Source organism: Drosophila melanogaster, chromosome 2R, assembly GCF_000001215.4.
Source record: "Drosophila melanogaster chromosome 2R".
NCBI classification, from domain to species: Eukaryota; Metazoa; Arthropoda; class Insecta; order Diptera; family Drosophilidae; genus Drosophila; species Drosophila melanogaster.
This window is the reverse complement of record NT_033778.4, coordinates 15,462,003-15,482,958: the sequence shown is the minus strand read 5'-3', so window position 1 is coordinate 15,482,958 and position 20,956 is coordinate 15,462,003. Positions and strand designations below refer to the sequence as shown.

At 44.9% G+C, this 20,956-nt stretch overlaps 2 protein-coding genes across 21 annotated transcripts in view; one reads left to right on the top strand and one right to left on the bottom strand.

Annotated features, from left to right (window-relative positions):
- The first annotated feature begins 124 nt into the window (after positions 1 to 124).
- CG8180 (uncharacterized protein) lies at positions 125 to 10,784 on the top strand. 3 transcript variants are annotated; one of them, NM_001299530.1, is made up of 5 exons: positions 125 to 725; positions 6,606 to 7,018; positions 8,854 to 9,074; positions 9,214 to 9,782; positions 10,026 to 10,784. In NM_001299530.1, exons 1-5 carry the CDS (start codon positions 542 to 544, stop codon positions 10,370 to 10,372), a joined length of 1,734 nt encoding a protein of 577 aa, NP_001286459.1. In that variant the 5' UTR covers positions 125 to 541; the 3' UTR covers positions 10,373 to 10,784. The 3 variants fall into 3 exon arrangements, with proteins under 3 accessions (NP_001286459.1, NP_611039.1, NP_001286458.1); NM_137195.3 differs by having other exon boundaries at positions 10,026 to 10,494; NM_001299529.1 differs by having other exon boundaries at positions 9,975 to 10,494.
- A 290-nt stretch (positions 10,785 to 11,074) lies between these two features.
- Positions 11,075 to 20,956, bottom strand: part of Stacl (Stac-like) — a 70,789-nt gene continuing 60,907 nt past the window's right edge. For 10 of the 18 annotated variants that reach the window (NM_001299525.1, NM_001103855.4, NM_001274069.2 and 7 more), the window contains one exon: positions 19,113 to 19,661. In NM_001299525.1, coding sequence (NP_001286454.1) covers positions 19,549 to 19,661 — 113 coding nt within the window. In that variant the 3' untranslated portion in view covers positions 19,113 to 19,548. Of the gene's footprint in view, positions 16,111 to 16,185; positions 16,381 to 17,213; positions 17,310 to 17,452; positions 17,629 to 18,272; positions 18,489 to 19,112; positions 19,662 to 20,956 lie in introns of those variants that run through there. The other 8 variants (NM_001274066.1, NM_001274067.1, NM_001103857.3 and 5 more) reach the window with 5 other exon arrangements.

The window sequence follows — 20,956 nt, the reverse complement described above, 5'->3', positions numbered from 1 at the left end:
GGACTTGTCACTATTTCAAGTCGAGCTCTCCACAAAGAGAGTAAATCTGGGCTTCCGCGCTTGGGTCTCTCTGAGACTGGCGGCGGCAGCGACGTCGACGTCGCCGTTGGAGTCTAGAGCTGCGATCAGTTCATTTTGATCGGTCGTCGCAGCAGGTTCGCGAGTTCGAGCAGCGGCGCAAAGCGAGACAAAAGAGCAGCGTTCCAAGTCTTCGGCCCCCAGTCGCTGAAGCCGAGGGCGGCGCAGAAAACTTGGCTCCTTGTTTTTCAAGAAACCCCAAAAAAAGGGCGCGCGAGTGAGATTCCGCTATAAACGGATTCCGCTATCTTGATCCTAAGCGAACTAGTTTTAGATTGCGCAATTTCAATCGACAATATCGCAAAAAGCAACTGTTTAAGTGCCCGCCGCCGAGTGAAATTGGATAGTAAAGGCAAAACGCAAAGCCAAACGACGATCGGCGGCTCTGAGAAGCCGTTTTAAAACACAAATACGAAAAAATATACTGAAAAACTGCTATAAACAACAAAAACAACAGAGCAACATGGCGACCGCCGCCTGCGTCCGCTGCGCCCAACAACAACAACAGAAGCAACAACAACATGCGGCGCATGCGCAGCAGCAGCAGCGACGCAACAGCCCGCGGATTCTGCACATTTACTGCGCGTGGGCGTTGATCACTCTGTTGGCCGCCAGTGCCGCCATGGTCCAAAGTGCAGCGGTATTCGGTTAGTTGCGAAAAAAAGAATGGATAAAAATATGCCTGGGAAATTTAAGTGGTGGGGGGACTTAATCAGGCGCCACTGCGCTGCATTGTGTGCAAACGGTGTGAAGAAAAGAAGAAGAAATGGTGAAAGGGTGGGAGGATTAAAGATGATAGGATAGGCTTTATAATGAGTGGATTGGAGGATGGGGAAAAACCGGGTACTTGAGGCAACCCAATTGTTTGTCGCTTTGATAATTACCGGATTCGACGAATCGGTGCACAGTATCGAGTCACAAGACATGACCAAGAATGGTACTTCCCCACGCTCACGAGACTTTACGACTTTGATTTCACTTCTTGCTATACAGTCGAACGTCTAAAGTCGTAACTTTCCTTAAATTAACGGTAATTTCGAGAAAGTAAATTGGTATTCTATAAGAAGTAAATGGACATAATCGGATTTCCTAGAAATTATGGATTATAGCATGGACTGGGACATTATTACCTTAATTTTATTAAGGTAATATTAGCAATTGAATTGATATATTTTATTCTTTTCTCAATTTACAGCTAGAAATGGCGTATTCTCTAAATCTACTGTAGTTACAAGAATCGAACTTGAAAAATAACCACTTTTTAAGGTGTTCAAAACCTGAAGTTTGGCTATCGACACGATATGCTAAGAGAGCACATAAGTAAACGGCTTATGAGTATGAGTTTTGGATGTCACACTAGCCAAAAAGCTCACAGCCGCTGACTGTAGTTTGCGTTCTCGAGTATTGACTGTAGTTAACCACTGCCTTTCTAATCTCTGCCATTATGGCCACTTTTTTAGTCACCCATCCCATATCCGCGGCTATAGAATAAACGCGTTGTGAACCACTGTCATTTGTTGTGTGTGCTTTTAATTTTATCAGCGATTATTTGTGCTGTTTCTGTTTGGGAAACCGGTTGTCAATTCCCCCACTCACTCGATCTTAACCGCATTTGACCGATCTCGCCGTGCACATGGCTTCGAAAATGATTTGGCTTTAATTTTAGCCGAAAGGCCAATTTCGATTGCTAGTCACCAAAGCCTACTGATAAGCGTGAAGTTTCGTGAATCATTTTCGGCACGGATTGCAATAATAAAAAAAAAAGAAACGCGTCTAGAAGGCGTACATATATCACGCGGAAGTTTTACGGCATGAAATTAAAAGTTAAAAAACAATGTAATGCAAATAAAAGAAAATACAATTTATTTTTAGTGAAACTTGAAACAGAAACAGAAAACTGAAAAAAAACACAATGCAGAGAACGGAAAATAAGAAAACGCAACCCAACCGCCAGACGACCTCATTGTCATTGAAATACAGTTAAGGCTCGAACAAAGAGGCAGATTGGCAAACTACAAGTCTGGATCGTCGGCGTTGCAACAAGGGGTTAACTTAAATGTTAATGGTTGATGATTCTCACAGAGAACCCAGCCAGGGCCAGTGTTCCATTGACCTCTTCAACTGGAAAGTTTGCATCAGTGCGAAACTGGATCAGCTGAAATGGGATCTAAGATCAAACATATAAACATACATAATTTAGAGCGAGATAGAAACCAAAAATTAAGCACAGTAATTCCATATCGTAGCCAACTTGACCATAATCGAACGTTCAGTGTTTACATACATATTAATATCCTTCCCTTTTATATTATGTTTAAATGCGACAAAAGCCTAAACATGTTCTCACTTACCAATTCATGAGAATCATGGGCGACATTATTTTTGTGCAGTGCCCAGACACGAGTTTCTCCCCAGAATCTAAATCGAAATCTAACACCGAATCTTGATCTGGAGTAGTGTTTACTCTATTCGAACTTTTTTTGGCTAGCACAACAAGCCGCCGAGCGTTATTTATCCAGTCATAAACATTCATATGTATATTTAGCCATGTACATGTTTGCAAACTGGTTTCCAGTTCTGTTTTGCCGTTGCTGTTGTGAATATCAAGTAGAATTAACATATGTTGCCAGCAGCCATCTGTGGATTGAATTTGAGAAGTTCTCCCAAGTCTGGGCTTATATGGCTGCTGTGGATAGAAGCTGCCTGCTGCGCGACTCGAAAAAGTCATCTGGGTTCAATTAGGTGGCACTGCGCCACGACCACCCACCCACCCATTTTACAATTCCAATTCACACTTTTTGCCAGAGCGGCAGCGATAAAGCATCTGCCATCGCTTAATTAAAATGCAAATTGTTCATAAAAAAAAAAACACAAAAAACAGAGTGATAGGAAAAATAGCTGGCACTCAGCTAGAGTAGCAATGGCAATTTCGGGCGTTTGTGCATTTTTTCTTTCAACATTTTCAATACTGTTTTATCTGCCAAGTACTGAAAATGGGGCTTTGATTTATGTATGTGGCCATTAGAAGTCATGTTCAACTGGCTTCCGCCTCGACCCGCCGCCATTCCGCTGACTGCTTGGCCAGTTAAGCAGCAACAGTTGCCGTTAGGTCTGCCAATGTGTTGCACGCAACAGCAGCAGCAGCAGAAGCAGCAGCAACATGCAGCAGCTGCAGCAACAAATGACCAGTTCCTTGGCCATTTGAGTTGCCAGAGTTCTTGTTTATTGTACAATTTATTTATTTTGTCGTTCTTTAGCTGTGCAAACAGACAAATTACAACGACAACAACGATAGTGGCCAAGAGCAGCGGCAGCAGCAGCAACAGCAACATGATGACACATTCGCTTGACCTATTAGGAAAATTGGCCAACGGGAAATGTAGCGCGCTGTCCAAAGTCGGCCGCACTTTGGTGGGGATGAGAAGTGGGGGAGGTGGTGCCGTGAAAAGCGGGAGAAGAAAGCTGGAGAACGGGAAAGCAGCAAGGCCAGATAGAGAGGCACAGAAACGAAAAGAGATAGCGTTAGAGACAGCGACAGAGACAGAGATAAAGGAGGGACAAGCACTTAACCCTTGCCATTCTGACTTTGATAGTTGAACCAATTTCAGCTGTTTCACAAAAAAAAAAAGAAAATAGAGGAAACGGAATGATGAGCGACAATAGCAGAAAATCTAATGCTCTATATAAGAAGGAAATGGTCCGTCGATAAAATGTTAATATTATTTAATGAGAAGAGGAAAAGTGCGGTGTGGAGAAAAATTTAAACACTTTGCTATTAGTTAGATACATAAATACATTTCATGTATATTTTAGTCATAATTAATTGATAAATGAAATATTGTTCATTAACTACTCGCACTCTTTTGAAGACAAGGACTGTGCATGACTTGGGAAACCTTAAAGGAACTATAGAATATATAAATCATTCCGCTTGCCTTGCAGATAACTTATCGATTCCGTAATTCGATTGTGAAACTTAACAAGTTCGATGAAGGGCTTGTGGGTTTATGGCAGCCCCCTGTGGAGAAGAGTGTAACAAACTGCACTTGCAGACTGTTTTTGTTTGTTTCTGTTTGTGCCTCGAGTGGCGCTCACTCCGCATGTGTATATGTATGTGTGCCTGCCGTTTGTGTGCGCGAGTGTTGTGTAATTTTTAACAACAACTTTTTTTCGAGTGTCTCTCCATCGTGCGCTTTTACTGTTCCGCTCGGCCCCTTTCTTCCCCGCCTCCTTCCGCAGGCAGCCGGGCGTAATTATGACGAGTGAGCTGAGCCCAGAACCCAACATCCATCCATCCATCCAGCATGCAACACGCGTCCGCATCGCGTGGCAGCCACAGAATTTATTATGCCCAGTCGCCACTCGAGAAACAGAACTCATACCTCAAAAAAAGATGAAAAAAATAACATGAAACCCGCTAACCGCTTGACAATCTCTGCACGAGCAGTTGCAGTTTGCTCTTGGCCAAGTTCCGTTTTTGTCTAAATCTGAATCTGAATCTGAGTCCAAACAACGGCAACAACAACTCGAAACTGGCCCACTCGACATAGGGGACTGTATGTAGCACTATAACTTGTGGATCGGCATTGACAACGCATTTTAATGTGCCCTTTTCAAATTCAAGTGGCTGCTGCTGCTTGACCTACACACAGATACAAACGCACACTAAGAGCTAAAGATAAACATCGCGAGATATTGGCAGATATATAGAAGTACACTGAAAGAGCGACACTACTTATTACAATGACTTCTGAAATAGTAGTTGTAGAATATTAATAAAAAATATATCTTTTAAGAAGTTTAGCATTTTCCTGACACATTTCATTTTCTTTTTCCGAAAGAAGTGGGTTGGAAGCTTACAATTTTCCTCAGTGCTCAACAGTTGACTGCTAAGTGTTTTCCATGTTTGTCTGTGAGTTTGCTGGCTGGTTTGTTAGCTGTTTGTCTTGATGTTTATCTGTGTAATCGAGTCACTTAACCTGACCTTGCCCAAAACGAAAATGTTGGAACCATTTGGGCAGTAGGTACAAGCTTAACGGACTGTTTTGGATAGCCGCCTTACTTACCTGAACTCGACTTTCCCTGGGAAAGCGAATTGCTTTCCCAAAAAATCAGTAAAACTCGGTTCTGCTCTGAAAACGTAGACAAATTATTAACGGCATATTTGGTGAAAAAATTGGGTGGAACTGCCGGCCCTTTCTTTCTTTGCCCGCTTGGCTGGTTGCCCAGATCGTAAACCCATTTCTCTATGAGCTCCCCGCATTAACCCCAAATAAACCGAACATAACTTGTGGACTCATATGTTTATTTGGCTGGGAGTGCTTGTGCGCTTTTAACCCAATTAGCAATGACGCTGTGGCTTTAGATCATTCGGTTGGCCATCAAGGGGGCCTTAATCATTACTTAACTGTATGGAATTCATTGTATTACAGTGCTAATGGCTTTTCATTCTGTAACAATTGCGCCTAATTGAAGATATTGTGTGTGAAAGCTGAATAAGTATTACTTGTTCGACTTTCCCTAAAACAATATCTGAATCGATTACTCAAATCAATCATAATTGAAACATAAAGCTGACGAAAGCCTGTCATTAGCCCAGTTCTAATGGGTGCATTTGCCAAAATGATGATTGAAAGTCTAGCACGTGTGGACAGCTCGGACCGCTTGGCTATTAATGTCAAGTTCGAAATGGAAATTAGCCGCTAAATTGCACTCGCACAGACTCACACGAGCAATCGTACTCAGACTTGGGTGCATGGAGCAAATGCAAATTGTTTAATAAAATGTTTAATAGTTCGCAAAAGCTGTGTGGCAATTGCCCAGTGGAAAAAAGAGCGAGGGCGGCTGCAAAAACACAAACAATATATCGGTTGCTGCAACAGCTCGGGTAATAATATAATAATAATGATGGGTATATACACACGCGTATGTGGTGCAGTCAGTGACCCAGAATATGGATGTGTATGGCTACCTCTCAGCACAATGCAAAAGTAGTTTTCCTACACGCCAGTGGTTCCACAACCATACGCTTGTGTATTTGTATTTTATTAATTGAAGTACTTAATAGTGCTTGTGTGAATCTTTAACCTTTGCGCCGCAAAGTTCGAGATCGAGTGCAAAATAATTGAACATAGGCGCTCTCGCGCTGTGTTTTTAGGTAAACGTAGTCATTCAATTATTAATTGAATTTTCAAACTGTGTTTGGTTTGGTTTCATCACCCGAAATTGAAGGCCCATCCATTTCCCTGCCAATTCACACAAAATTTCTATTTTTAGAGTTGTCACACCGTAGGTTTGGGTTTCTTTTTGTTTTATTTATGTGAGTTATTTATTGATTGACAGCTCGCGAATCTCCTCTGCATGCAATGCGCTTAGTTGGGATGATGGATTCCGCATACAAACGACCGCAAAGCGCTGACCATCCATCAGACAGGCCCATTTGATGTAGAAATTAACAGTCCCATGTCAATTTGAGCCCAAGGCATCTGCTCCATAAACTGATCCGATACGAAACTCTCCCTTTTCAGGCGATCTGCTGTCCCATCCCACTTTCAAGCCACTATGCAGCGCTCAGCACGAGCATTTCATCGAGAGCGATGGCAAAGAATCTAGTCTCATCATCGAACTGAAGCCGGGACTCTATGGGGCGGAGCACGCCTCCTGTTCCCGCATCCTGAGTGCCCCGCCCAACTATGGATTCATAGTGCGCCTCATCCTGCCAAAGCTGCCGCACGGTCAGCCGTTGGATGCGGCCACCACCAGAAGTCCCCCCACGAACATCATGGCTGCCGCAGCCGGAGGCAACAACTCGTCCAAACTCCGGCGCACTGGCAAGTCCGGCGAAATGACAACTGACTCCTCGGAGCCACTCAACACGACGAGGGCCATCGTCTCATCGGCGCCTACGCGGTTGTTGGGACGCACCTGCCCTCTGAACATAGTAAGTGAACTCACCTTAGTGGCCATTTGTGGCCTCAGATTAAGCACACTTGAAAAAAATTGTAGATGGTCCGGCTTATATCTTAGAATGTTTCGGTATTGTAATGTAGATTATAATTGTAATTCTTTCTTAAATTTATTTTCCCAAGTGTACTCTTTTTCACTGATTAGTGTGAGCTCGCCATTTTCTGCACCTTCCGCACGAATTATTTGCCAGTTTCTTTGATCGCATTCATCTGCTTTAAAAATATACCACTTGAGTGGTATGAGAATGTAAGAAATGACTTGATAACTATTATGACTTCATCGGTAATTACTTTATGTCACTTCTATATTTGCTCAAATTTATTCCACAAAACATAGAATAGAATATCACGATTTTTTTTTTTTTAAATTGCTGCCAATTCCCATTGTCAAATAGATTAAGTTTGGCAGGCTGCATTACAAGTGGTTCTCATAAGCGGACTTATCGAGCGTATACGTTTAAGTTCTCGATTGACATTGTTACTTTTTTGTGGCTTTCCGATGAGACAGTTTGACATCTCAAATTGTCTCCAATTACCGGCAGGTCTCATGCGAAGCCAAGCGTAATTCGTCAGCTGATCGTTGACATTGTCAAGGTGTTCTGTGCTCGATTAAATAAGAAACTTTCCATTAAGGCGTTGTTCATTGACATTGAACTCCAGCTGGCTGGGAATGTTTCACTTTCTGCGGCGCCAAAACTCCACGCCGAAACCAGAAAAGTTTTGGTATTTGCATAAGCGCGCCAATTTCTACCATATTGCTGGGCCTTTTTTGTAGCTCTATTTTTGGTTGTTTGGTCTTTTAGGTATTTGAAACACGTTTGCAGCTTTTGGCCAGGGAAGCAGCAGCAACAGCAACAGCAATAGCAGCAACAGCAATAGCAACCGCAGTCCCAGAGCAACACTTTCGGTTAACTGATGCGTCGCGTCGCCATAAATCCGTCGACTTGGACTGACTGAATGACGGACTGAGTGACTGACAGTTGGCGTCGCCATAAAAGCAAACTATGCTACTGAAAACCAATGGATATGGGTTGGGGACTCGAGGGAGTGGACGCATGTCCACATTTGCATGTCCAGAATAGAGCGTTTCTTTGTTCCGTCATCGTAGAATAGGTGAGATGTGCAAATGGTTGGGGCGCATAATTACCGCAGAATCGTCTTCCTAATGAGCCGACTGGAAAATCTAGTAATCTAGTATTTATCACTTGGAAAACTGGTTTAACCGTTCTCAATGCGGACACTCCTCTGGCTAATTGTTGTTTACTACGAGTGTACTTACAATGGGCACTACCAACCAGCAAAAGTCGTCGCAGTTATTGAACCTGAGAGTACAAAGCGGACTGAACCCGTATCCATTTACTATACTATCTGTATATTTATACATATATATGTATATATGCACATGTAGATGGCATATCAACGCTCTGCACGTGAAATGGCGCCGATATTAATGGATTTATTTTTATAAACCCCACGATTCTCATACGAAGCGTAGTTATCGTTTCTGGCGTGGCTTTCACAGCTTTTTGTTTTTCGTATTTTTTCAGCGTAAATATTTAATTTTGCATTATATATGTTTGCATTCGCAGTTTTGATCGTTGATTTTTGATCGTTCTGTTGAACTTGGCCATTCAAGTCACGTCAACGAGTCGTGGGCGTGGTCAGGGGGGGTAGAATTTAAGCGATTAGCATTTCGATCGTGTAAACTGTTTGCTCGCACGTTTCGCGGCAAATATTCAATACGCACTTAGGCCACGCTTTTAGCCAGCCCCCCATAATTAAAAGGTTCTATTTGCCTTCACCCCAACAGTTTAGCTCGCTCGATCCGCACACGGCACAGTGGCGAGTGGATCCCTGCCAGCTGGAGGACACTGCCTCCGAGATGGAGGATCCGGTGCGGCTCTTTCATGGCCGCGTCAAGATCGTCTGGGAACATGGCCAGCACGCCCTCCGATCCAAACTGATGGTCACGGTGCTGGGCAAGGGCGAGCAGTGCAAGGATGGCAGCAAGCACCAGTGCTTGAAGATCGGGTGAGTCGGATTACACATGTCTATTCCTAACTAGCCTTAAATAGAAAAATACAAAAATAGATTGAAGAGCATTGCTAAAACAAGTTTGTACTAAAGCTAATTTAATAAGATTTGCATTCCGGCTATTATTGTCTTTCAGTGATGAGCCCATTCTGTGCATCTCCAAGGAGCTGTCTTGCGACGGGATCCGCCATTGTCCGTACAGCAACGAGTACGACAGCGATGAGGACTACGAGCTGTGCTCGAAGCAGCGTCGCCCGGGAGCCGGTAAGCTGGCCGCCGGCCTGGAGTCGGATCTATTCGAGCAGTTTGCCCTGGAAGTGTTTCGCAATCTGTTCGCCAACGATGCTCCAACGGCACCGGAGGATCTGCCTCGCAACGGGAGCGATGGAGGCGAAGGTTTGGGCAATTCAACGGCCACCTCGACGACCACGCTGCGCAAAGTGCAAACCAAAGATATGAAGAAAGCCGGTGGCGATGGGTCACCGATCTCAATTGACCCCAAACTGCTCACGGAAGGGGATCAGCAGAGGCCGGATAACGATACGACTGAAATGGGAGTGGGCACTGGAGCTGGCAGCGGCTTCACCCGCAGGAACTCAACGCGCTCCGGTCTGCACTCGGACCTATCGAAGTACGGCCCGTGGGGCTACCTGATGCTCGGCATGCTCCTGTGCGGTGGGGCACTGCTCATCTGCGGCCTTTGGGGTACGTTAAATTGCACCATAGTCTAGTCAAAGTAAGACACTGTCATTTTGCGATGTATTTATGCGAGTTTCCCCATTGTTCTCTTCCCCGCACATCAAAAACCGAATCTACGACTCACGTGCTGTGCTATGACTGTGTCTAACTCTTCCGCAATCCAAATCCAACTAATTCCAAAATGAACCCAATCCCCAGTTCTGTGTTGTCGCTTGAGCTCTCACATTGAATCCATCCGTTCCCTTGCAGCCTCCGCATCGCAGCATGCGGTCAACAACGAGCGGGAGGCGGCGCTGGCCGCTGCCAATGGAGGAGGAAATGGTGGCGGGGACCACCTGGGAGCCACCTCGCCGCCCAACTATGAAGAGCTGGATCCGCCGCCGGCCTACTCGGTGCTCTTTCCCAACCAAAAGGCCGCCAGTAGCACCACACTGAACCTGGATGCCACGGCGGCCAGCACAACAGCAGCTGCTGCAGCAGCGGCGGCCGCAGCAGCAACAGCCGCAGCAGCCACTGCAGCAGCAACTGCGCTGGCAGGAGCAACACCCAGCGATTCCGCGCAGCAACATCAGCAACAGGAACAGCCAACGAACTAGCCCGTAAGCCTGACAAGAAGGTGTCGCACCTGGAAAACGTAGATCTTAAGGTCCCAACATCTCTCTGACTGACTCTGATGCAATTAGCTTTTAACCAATTTAGTGATAGTTTTAAGTGTGACTTTATGTTAAATGTTTGACTATGTATGTGAATGCTAACGATTTACGAGATACCATCCCCAGCCGTCCTGTCAACGCCGCTGACGCCTTTGCCAGACGGCAGAACCAATTAGCTACCGATGATTGAAAATGTAATAACAATGATGATTGTAAAGAAAAAACTGCAGTTGCAGCAGCATTAACTGACGAATCGACTAACTTTTGTAATTCTGTTAATTTAAAATTTAATGTGATATAAATTTAAAACTGAATAAAAAGCAATGTGTGTAAGTATCGGCTGTGAAGCGTGTATTTGGTGAAATATGGGGATACTACAGCGGAATCCTTTATAAATATAGTAAAATATAGAAAAAATTGCATTTATATATTATTATTCCTCAAAATGAAATTTAGTATTTCTATCAAGAAAACTTCGATTGAGCTGCATGGTTTTAATTGAATATCTTAAAAGTTGAAATAAATCTCGTGTTAATCCTCTATTTTTCTTCAGTGCACTTCGGTTGTGCTGTAAAGTTTGCTGCCTACTTTCGGGGCGGAGTGAATAAATAAACCAACCCATACCAAAACACACAGAACACAGTTGTTGTTTTTTCACATCGAATTGAACATCTTTTTATTTGCAATTCAGGTAAATTAATGGGGACGCGTCGGAGAAGCGGGGGCTGGGATGAGGGGATTGTGTTGTTTTTCACATTCAAATTGCAGGTAGTAGTGCTAAATGAGTGGAGTTCTGTTTGCCTCTGTTATTTTAACTGATATATTACGTTGCACTGATATTATATTGTTCCATTTTCTAGTTACTGTTGTTTACATGCATGTATGTATGTTATTCGCTAGCTACCTGCAGGTGCGCCAGGTGTATCGTCATGCTGGTCACCTAATCGTATATATGTGAAACAAAACTTACGCTAAAAACCAGAAGCTGTTTTGCGAAGTTGGCCCCTCGAAAAGCGAACCCATCGACGGGCTCTCGGGGACCTTTGACTTACACAAATGTCGCGCTACGTTTCCAAGTTCAGTTTAGTTTAGTCGAAATTTCTACTAAGTTGTACATACATATGCGGTGTGTATACCTAAATACTTAAGTGCCAATTTCAGCAGTTGAGATGACCGCCGGGAGCGGTTATCCTGTTTGAATTCAAGTTTTCGGCTTTGCTTACATACTCATAAGATTTGGGCGTTTTTCGTGTTCGTCGATTCCATTCATTTTACAATACAATACAATTCATCCTTAGTTCCTAGACGTGATCGTAAATACTCGATACATATGTATATCGTACACTTAATTGGGTGCAGTGTGTGAATATTTCATAGACTGGGTTTTGTGCAGAATTCCCCGTGTTCTCCCGTCTTCTCAATTCTTTTTTTTTTATTTAGTGTTGTGGTCTAAGCGGGGCTTGGAAAACACTTTCTTATAACTAACTCATAGGCCATAGGGTACACTTAGCAAATAGTTGTTTTGTATGTGGTTCGAGGAAATGTTAAATAGGTAAAAAACGATCTCTGATAAAATGTCATCTTCATTGTTTCGTCTTGTATTCAAAAGTCGTTAAAAATAAATTCAAATTCAAAATCTTCCTGCACAAGGAGTCTCGCGCTAAAAAGTTATCTCCATTTGGTTTGGTTTATGTTTTAGTTAGCTTACGCACTACAAAATACTCGATAGTTAATCTACTCTCGATAGTTTCGATTTGCTTGTCTAGAGTCCTACAATAGTTATCATGTAAAATTGGACGCCAAAAAACAATTAACAAAAGTGACGCAAAGCCCTAAGCCTGAATCTTAGTGAAAATTCAATTGTAATTCTCAAGTTGTTTTTCTGGGATCTCTTTGTCGCTCGCTGTGTTCTCGTGTATGTGTGTGTTCACTTGTGTGTGTTGGGGTTCAGCTCATTGTTTGGTTACTTCTCAATAAATAAGGCCAGTGGATACGCATACATCATAAAAGTACAATTCATGTTTATCATATTCAATGTTTCACATTTCGATACAAATCTAGTTAGTTTATAAAAAGCGCTTCTATCGAGTTCTCAACGCACACCTATCCGTACCGCACCTAATCATATATATAAATAGCATAGGCATGCTTTCGTATAATCGCTCCTAGTAGCCGCAACTTATGGGAAAAGCTCCTAGCCTTATCGAGCATAGCAATTTCAATAACTCCTCCCGTTTAGTTGATTCAAAGTTATTTGGTATAAAAAATAGAAAAAATTTGATGACAATAAAAACGGTTCGCCTTAGTTTTCATTTGCATCTCAAAATTATCGCAATATATTGAGGCCAAAATAAGTCTCGCTGACACTCACGAGTCTAGGTATGTATGTATGTATTCTCCCAAATCTTCAGTACTAATAAAATCCGTTTAGTTTTCTACAGAGAGTTAGGGTATACAATATGCGCATACTGAAATATGAAACGCGCGATATGAACAGCTTAATACTTAACTCTTCCGTCTTATATCTACTCTTTTTTCTATTGAATACGCTCTTGATTGCTTAAAAGTTGCTCGAAAATTAGTGAATCTGTTGATTAGTGGTTAATCGAACTGCAACGCGATTTCTATAGCGATTCTAAGCGAATTAAAAGCACGTTGATTGTATACATATGTGTGTGTCTCTGTGTCCATTGTTTGGGGTGAGGACTGTGTGGGCTTATCCTTATCCTAATCGATCCGTTGATCAAATCTTTACAAGTACTTGCACTGCGACCTCCATCTGACATGTGGCTGTTGGTAGATCTGTTGATGTTGTCTGAAGTGCTGTTGATTTCCAATGGTATGGCTGTAGTTGCTGTTGTTGTTCGAGTGGTTTACCGTTGCTGGAGTGTCAATGATGCTTCGATGGAACACCTGACCAAAGCACCTGCTAAACCAAAAGCAAATTGTGCGGATGGACGACGACGACGACGAAGACGGCGAGTTGGTGGAGTGGAAGGTGGAGGGTGTCGGGTAGGATTCTGATTAGCTAGCCACCTCCTGATCCCGATGCTCCTCCGATGGATATCTGTTAACGTATGTTATTCTTCCTTGGCTGGACCCAGTTTTCTTGTGCGTTTGGGTTGCTGTTCGCTGCTCGCGAGTCTTTTTTGGGGATAGTTGGATGGGTGGGAGCCCAACTAACAATAGTTGCCATTGCCATTGCCATTGCCATACCACGGAAAGGTCCAGCACCATCAGTGCGGAAGCATCAGAGGCCTTGCCGTGCTAGTCAGTCTGTGGTGCGCCTTCTCGCCACCTCCACCTCCGCCGTAATCCTCGTAGCTCAGCAGAGGCGAGATCTTTAGCCCAGTCTTTTCCGGAATGATCTTAAAGTGCGGCTGATCGGCGCTCACCAGCAGCGGTCTCTTCATCGAAGAGTGCATGTAGTCGTGGGCAGGATACGGATGCGCGGCTGCTCCCAGGGGCCTGTGGGTACTGGGCACATTCATCTTCTTGCACGGTTCCGGCTTGCTCTCGTAGTTCATCTGGCAGTTCTCCGGCGAGTACTTGTTGGGCTTGTAGATTGAAAATATGTTGTTGATCAGGCTGAGCGCCGAGTGACCGCCGGCGGATGGATGATGGATACCAGCTGTCGGCTGCTGAGTCAGCACACTTCCCACGGTCGGATGGCTGTGCTCGGGGTAGAAGTTGTTGTACTGATAAGAGGGCAGCGTGTCCACCGTGGGATACACCTTGTGGCCATAGCCCTGCGGTTGTCCGTAGGCCGGATGGTGGTGGAAGGCGGGGGCAGGCGCAACGGCGGGAGCGGTGTCAAAAAAAGGATAGCCGCCCGCATTGGTCGAGGACTCGCTGGAGTCCAGCTGCGGTGGCGAGGGCATCCCCTCGAGCAGCGATTTCTTGATCATCAGCCGCTCATGCTCACGGTCATGCAGATCGATGGGCTGGCCATTGTTGTAGCACCGGACATTCACGTTCTTCACCTTGAGACTGCTATGCATGTTCCGCCGCATGTCCATGTTGATGGGACTGGGTGGCTTGTCCAGCTGCTCCCAGTACTTTTCCAGGTCAATGTTGAAGTCCTCCAAATCGATCTCTGTGGTGTCCGAACAGGTGTCCTCGTCGTACAGAATTGTTGGCGGCTGCATCTCCAACAGTGACTTGCTGCGCGGAGGCCGGTGATAGTTTCCCGCCGGATACCGTCTGCCAGGACTACGCGGAGCCGGAGCAGCGGCTAAATACCGCTCATCATCGTCCAGGAACTTATCCTGCAGCATGAGGCGCTCGCGCTCGGCGCGTATGAAGTGCTCCAGGTCGGTGTCATAACGGCAGTGCATGTGCTCCTCCTCCTCGGCGGCGGGATGATGACCGGGACATAGGGGTCGTGATCTTGGGCGAGCGGGAAGTGGCGGTTGCTGCTGCCGCTGGCGATGGCAACAACAATCCTCCGCCGCAGAGCAACAACAAATAACCGTTGGAGCGGCGGGCGTTCTCTGCCTTCCAGCCCGCTCCTCGAATAGCCAATCCGCCGCACTTAGATTTCGATTGCTGCCCGCCCCGGTTGTCCTTGGTCGCATCCTCGATCCCGGATAGATGTCCTCCAACAGGCAGCGGGCGCTGGTGCACTGATCCCGGGCGCAACATCGATCCAGGCTGCTGCTGCAGAGGGCATTCATGTTCCGCCTTAGAGCCTCCTTCTTCTCCCGTCGCGTATTCGAGACAGGAGGCAGCTCATAGTCGATGATATCAAACGGCATGGTCTTAGTGGTGGCACTGAAGGAGTATGACTTGGGAACACCTGCTCGATTCTTCAGGATGGAGGTGGTTGGTGGGGGAGCACCGCTTGAACTACCACTCCCGCTGGCCACACCGCCGCCAGCTTCAAAAACATTGCCCTCGAAGCACCAACTCTGTGACTTGGGGTATTGAAACTCCTTGCAGCTCTTGGAACGATGCAGGCCATAGCCGGGGGATCCTTCACCCTCAACACGACGTTCTTCCGTAACCCCACTCTTCTCGTCCAGCTCGTGGATGTCCCTCAGTGTGCGGAAAGGTCCGTATTTCAAGCAATCAGGCACGTAGTCCTCGTCCATGTCATCGGAGCGGTTCGAGTAGATGTTATCCGTATACCAGGTGGAATCAAGTTGTTTGGGTCGTGGCTTAGCTTGAAGTAACTTGTCCCGCTTGGACTGGCGATAGCTCTCGAAACAAATGCCCTTCATCTTCTCCAGCTTCTGCTCCCGGATGCGCTCCCAGTTCTCCCAGTTTTTATCATTCTTGTTCCGTCTCCCAGACAGGATGAGCACCTCGCGGTCCTTATCCCAATCGGCGCTGCCCTCATCGCCGTAGTCGATGTTTAGCCGCTTCGTCTCGATATCGGATTCCCTCGGTATTTGGTGATGGGTGGTGGTGTTGAAGGCGGTTGTGGGTGGTGCAGGTGCAACACTACTAGCAGCTACGTTGTGGTTTTCGGACACTACTATTCTAATCCTACGCTTGGTCTTGTCCGCGGTTCGCGACGATGACGTCTGCATGGACGACTTATGCGGTCTGTCCCGCTCGTCGGAGGGCGGCTCGTCCTCTTCTGGCTGTCACACCTCCTGCAGATACTTGATGGGGCAGTAGCCCTGCCCGTGCTCGGCGGCTCGGATCATTACCATGCCGTTTACCTCGTCGCCGGTCTTGTTTGGTAAATGGATGACATGTGAACAAAGTTAGGGGAGGAAGAGAGAATGGTTTGGGCTTGTGGGTCTCACCTGTATGACAATCTGGTCCCTTAGAAGGGTAAGATTCTCGCCGCGTTCACTGTCCGACACCTGGAGATTGTGGGTCACCTGCAGTGGCTTCTCGTTGGCATTCAGACGCACACAGTACTTGGATGGGAAGTATCCAACTCGTCCCAGCACTTTTCCCTTCCACCAGTCCGGATCTGAATTGTCAATGACAGTCACCTAGTTTTCAGAAGCGAGAGTTTTCAAAAGTTTAATCCGGCTTCTAGAAGCTAATTAATTAGGTAATTTTATTACTCTTGTTCACTAAGACATATTCATTAATATGCCGGTTCGGAGAGGACTTGATATTATTCTTGTATACAGAAAGAAGAAGTGTCCTTTCGCCAACTAGAATACTATTAATAGATAGTACTTAAAAAGTTTGTGCTAAGATTACCGAGAGGTAAGCTATAAATATACAATATTTGCGAAATATCATATTTTTGCGTTCGGTTATTAAGTATAAGTGCGGCTAGGAAAATCTCATATCGATCCGCGTAGTGAATTCCCAGCGGCCTGGGAGTGAAGCGAAAAGTTGGACTCTATCCTGCTCGAATGAAAAACCAGCTCGCGAACAAGGACGCCGTCCAAACAAAAGCTAATCTGTAAATATTGAACACTTTGCCGGCGGCGGGCAGGCACTCGCAATCAGGGAATGTACACAAAAAGTCGGTAACTATTATTATTTCTTCTTATTCACTGTTTGTTTCACCATGTTTACGCAGTGGAAAACGAGCTTCCTCCATATGCTCGATTGTATGACAAATAAACAAGTTTTTCGCTGGCATTGTTCGCTATTCGTTTTCATATTGAATAAAGAGCGCTGGACAAACACACACTAGTACGCATATATATTTCTGATTTAGTTAACCATTTTCCGTGGCAGCCATTGTGCAAACTAAGTACACCGCTTAGCGGATTAAACAAAGCGCCTTGTTTATTTATTCATACGCCCATTCATTTATAAAGTGGGTGTTTGGAGTAGATAGTCCGTCCCCGTATGATTAGCTCACCTTGTAGCCAGCCTTTAGATCCAGTTCATCGGCATGTCGCGCCTTGAAGTTGTAGATGATGACATACAGATTCGTGGGCAACAGACGATGGGTTTTCTTGAAATAGGTGAAGCGTGTGTTGGGTTTGGGTTAATACCATTGCTAGGCTAATGTTCATGCAATCATTCAAACGAGCGGATCAGACGAAATTAACTCAAGAACAATAGGGGTGGTAGTTGGAGGAGTGGAGTGGGGTCTACCTGGGGATGTCTTACGGGTGAGAGGCACGGCGAGGTGCTGGCCGAGGACTGCGACTTCTCCATCTCGTCCGGCAGATCGACGCTGCCACCACGCATTCCACGGGTGGCGTACAGTAGCTTGCGGCCCGGATGCGAGGGGCTCGATGGTGCTGTAATGGTTTTGGATGCGTTAGTCCCTGCTCCAGGACAGGCTCAATGGATACGGTTTGGTTTGGTTTGGTTAATCGAATGCAAGTGGATGAACGAAAAATCAGAAGAATATCCATGGAAAAAGAAGATATAGATATTGTACAGATAAATTATACACATATACGTTTAATAAGGTAGATCGATGGGAGTGTATGGGACTTAGGAGATTGAAGATGTGTGTCAGCAGATGAAGTTACTTAGTCTACGGTTAGCATGTATCTAAAAGCTGCAATTAACTACTAGATAAAAGGTGAACGAAATCGAACTACTTAGCAAATAGTTTACTTTACTCGACTCGTACTCCGGCAACGTATTTACATAGTTAGTTAAGTAAGTATAGTTGTAAGTATAGTTAAGCGTTAAGATAGATAGTTGCGAGTGTCATACATACATACTAGTTTCGGAAATTAGACTTATAGGAACTGAGACCCGTCAGAGGTGCCTGCTGTGGATGGGTAAGTGGTGGTGGTGGTGCTGGACTAGTTGGATTGGTAAGTGGTGCAGCGTACGTCGGTGTCCGGAATCAGGTTCGTTATCGGTATCGGTTTGGGGACCGGGAACCAGGAACCGGGGATCGGCCGAACCGGGACCGGCAAACCGGACCGGAATCGTTTACTGGGTTGCTACTTACAGTGCAGACGGCTGTTGTTCGACGGCGGAGTGCTGTGCTCCAGGTGGCCTCCGGACCCACCGTGGTAGTAACCGGAGCCGGCTGATGTGGAGGCGCCTGTGCCCGGCAGTTGGGTTCTACGCCTGAACTGGCCGTGCAGCTCCGACGATTCTGGTGAGTCCAGGCTCAGGGATTTCATGCGTAAGTTCAACTTTTGGCGGCGCGGTGAGTGCGGTGCTGTTGTTGTTTTAGTTGTTTATTTGGATTTTTGATTTTGATTTTTTGTTTTGGTACATGGTCATATTGGTTGTCGTGTGTCGGACGATACACAGTTGGCAAAAAAAATGGCAATAAGATGTGGAATAAAAATTTGTTGATTTTAATTTCGTTTGTTAAGCATTTGGTAACACCATATTGGAAACTAAGCGTCTACAGATCTAAACAAAAACCGAAAATAACTTAAAAATGTAACTGAAAAGACGTTGAACACTTAGTGGCCTTTGGCAAGGACATCGATAGAACATTTGTAGCGTAATCAATGCAATTTAGATTTTTTGTTTCGTATTTAGATTGTAAGTTTGGAACAGAGCAACATTCGACACGTTCAGGAAGAGACAGCGAGTGTTTTTGGCATGTTTCAGTGTATTATTAATTCTAGTCATCCCGTTTCAGTTGCCACAAAATTAAAAGTCAACGTAAGAATACTGCTGGTTGTGTGAGTGTGTATATCGTATCGTGTTGGCCAATTTGGATTTTGACTACACAAAACATAAATATAGAAAATCATAGATAACTCGTTTCCATCGCCCTGTGCCAGATGAGCGTGATTGTGTTTATCCTCGGAGTGAAGGAAAGCCAAATATCGTTTTGCTTTTTATTCGTGTTATTATAGTCATTCGTTTGTGGTTGACGTGTGGGCTTGGTGCGGTATATACAACATTCGTACAACATTTAGAATATAATTGTGGTGTAATCAGAAAAGACTTAATACTTTAATCGTAATATACATTTAACATTGCTCTCTGGCTCACGCACATTCGCAGGACCGAAATTAACTAAGATACACGATAGATAGTTATAGGTATAGGTATGGGGTAAATTATACTATGTGTGGAGTATTTTATAATAATTACTGTGCTGCAATTAGAACATCAATTGGGCTAGGTGTCTAGGGTATAATGAAATCAAGAACTTAAACCATAAATCGCTCTAGAACTGTGTTAAATTAGATTGTTAAGTGTTCCACCATTCTCATCCTCATCATCCTTCTCATCATTATCCTTATTCATCTGTGACCTCAGCGCACTCGTCGATTGCCCTTGGACTCATCCGGATTGGATTCCGTGCTCTTGAGGAGCATCAGTGGTTCGCCAAAGGGTCGCGTTGTTTCGGACTTCGGATTCGCTGACGCTGTATTAAGTATATACCATATATATCGCTTGTAGTTTGAGCCCTGATTATTCGTTACTTGATGAGGTTAGTAGCTTTTCGATCGATTAACTGCCTCGCTGGCGAAGGCAAACGCTCTCTGACTGAATCGCCGAGAAATGTGAATTAAAACTAATTAAGTTAAATGAAGACAAGAAGCCCGAAAGAAAATATTAAACATTAAGACAGCGTTCATGCATAAAGCAAAGCAAAACAAGCCGGAGGACGCCCAAAAGAAGACCGTCAGAGGAGCGAAGTAGGACCATAACCAGCATCCCTGGCCCAAGTAATAGAGCAGAAACGTAATCCTCGCAAAATAAGTGCAGAGTTCCCCGCTAGAACTTGTGCCACAAGGAAGTCGGGACCGGCAACTACGAGATGGCAGGCATGCAAGGATGGGGCTGGGCGCATCCAGGATGGGGATGTTGGGGATCCGGGGAAGGCCAAACGAAAGGCAGACCCAAAACGGAAAGTAAAATAAGGAGCGCAAAAAGATTGTGTGTCATAACAATTTTTAGCATAATTATGTTCGGCTTGGGACCAACCTCGGCCCCCAGCCATCCGCCCCATTCCACCATTCCTCCGATCCACCCTATTCGCCCTTCGACAAGAAGTCAGCTCTGGCCTAAGACAAAAAAGTTGGCATCGCGACTTTAAACTTGCGTCGCTTTCTCTGTGCGAGTGGCATTAAAAATGCAGCAAACATTAAGCACAAATGAACTCGCGCCTCGGCGAAAAAGTTTGTGGTCCGTCTGCAACATTTGTATGCAGCGGCTTCCAGCTTCCAGCTGCCCACCCAACCCCACTTCCAAGTTGTGCGGCTGAATTTTTGCACAAAAGTTGACAATGGCTTGTAATTTACACGGCAACTGTAGTCCTGCACTGGAGCTGCGGCATAAACAGTGGCAGTGTGCAAAGTCCCGGAAACGGGAATACAGTGCAAAAAAAAAATCGAGTAACAAAGAGCGCTAATGCTTAAATGGTTTGTTCTTCAATAAGTTAATGGCCAAGCGCTAGACTCGGACTGAAAACTGAGATTTAAGTAAAAAGGAAATTTGACTTCGGGCTATTTAAAAGCAAATCAGCTTGGAACTTACTACAAAAAAAAGTTAGGAACTTTTAATTTATGTTGGAAACTTTAACTTAATACCTTTTATTCGCCCATTATTTTTATGATATGCGGCATTACACTTTAAAAAAGTCTGAGGTATTTTTCAGCAGATATATAAATGAAGTGTAGCTTTTATATCTTTAAGATGCCATCGAAAAGAGTTGCA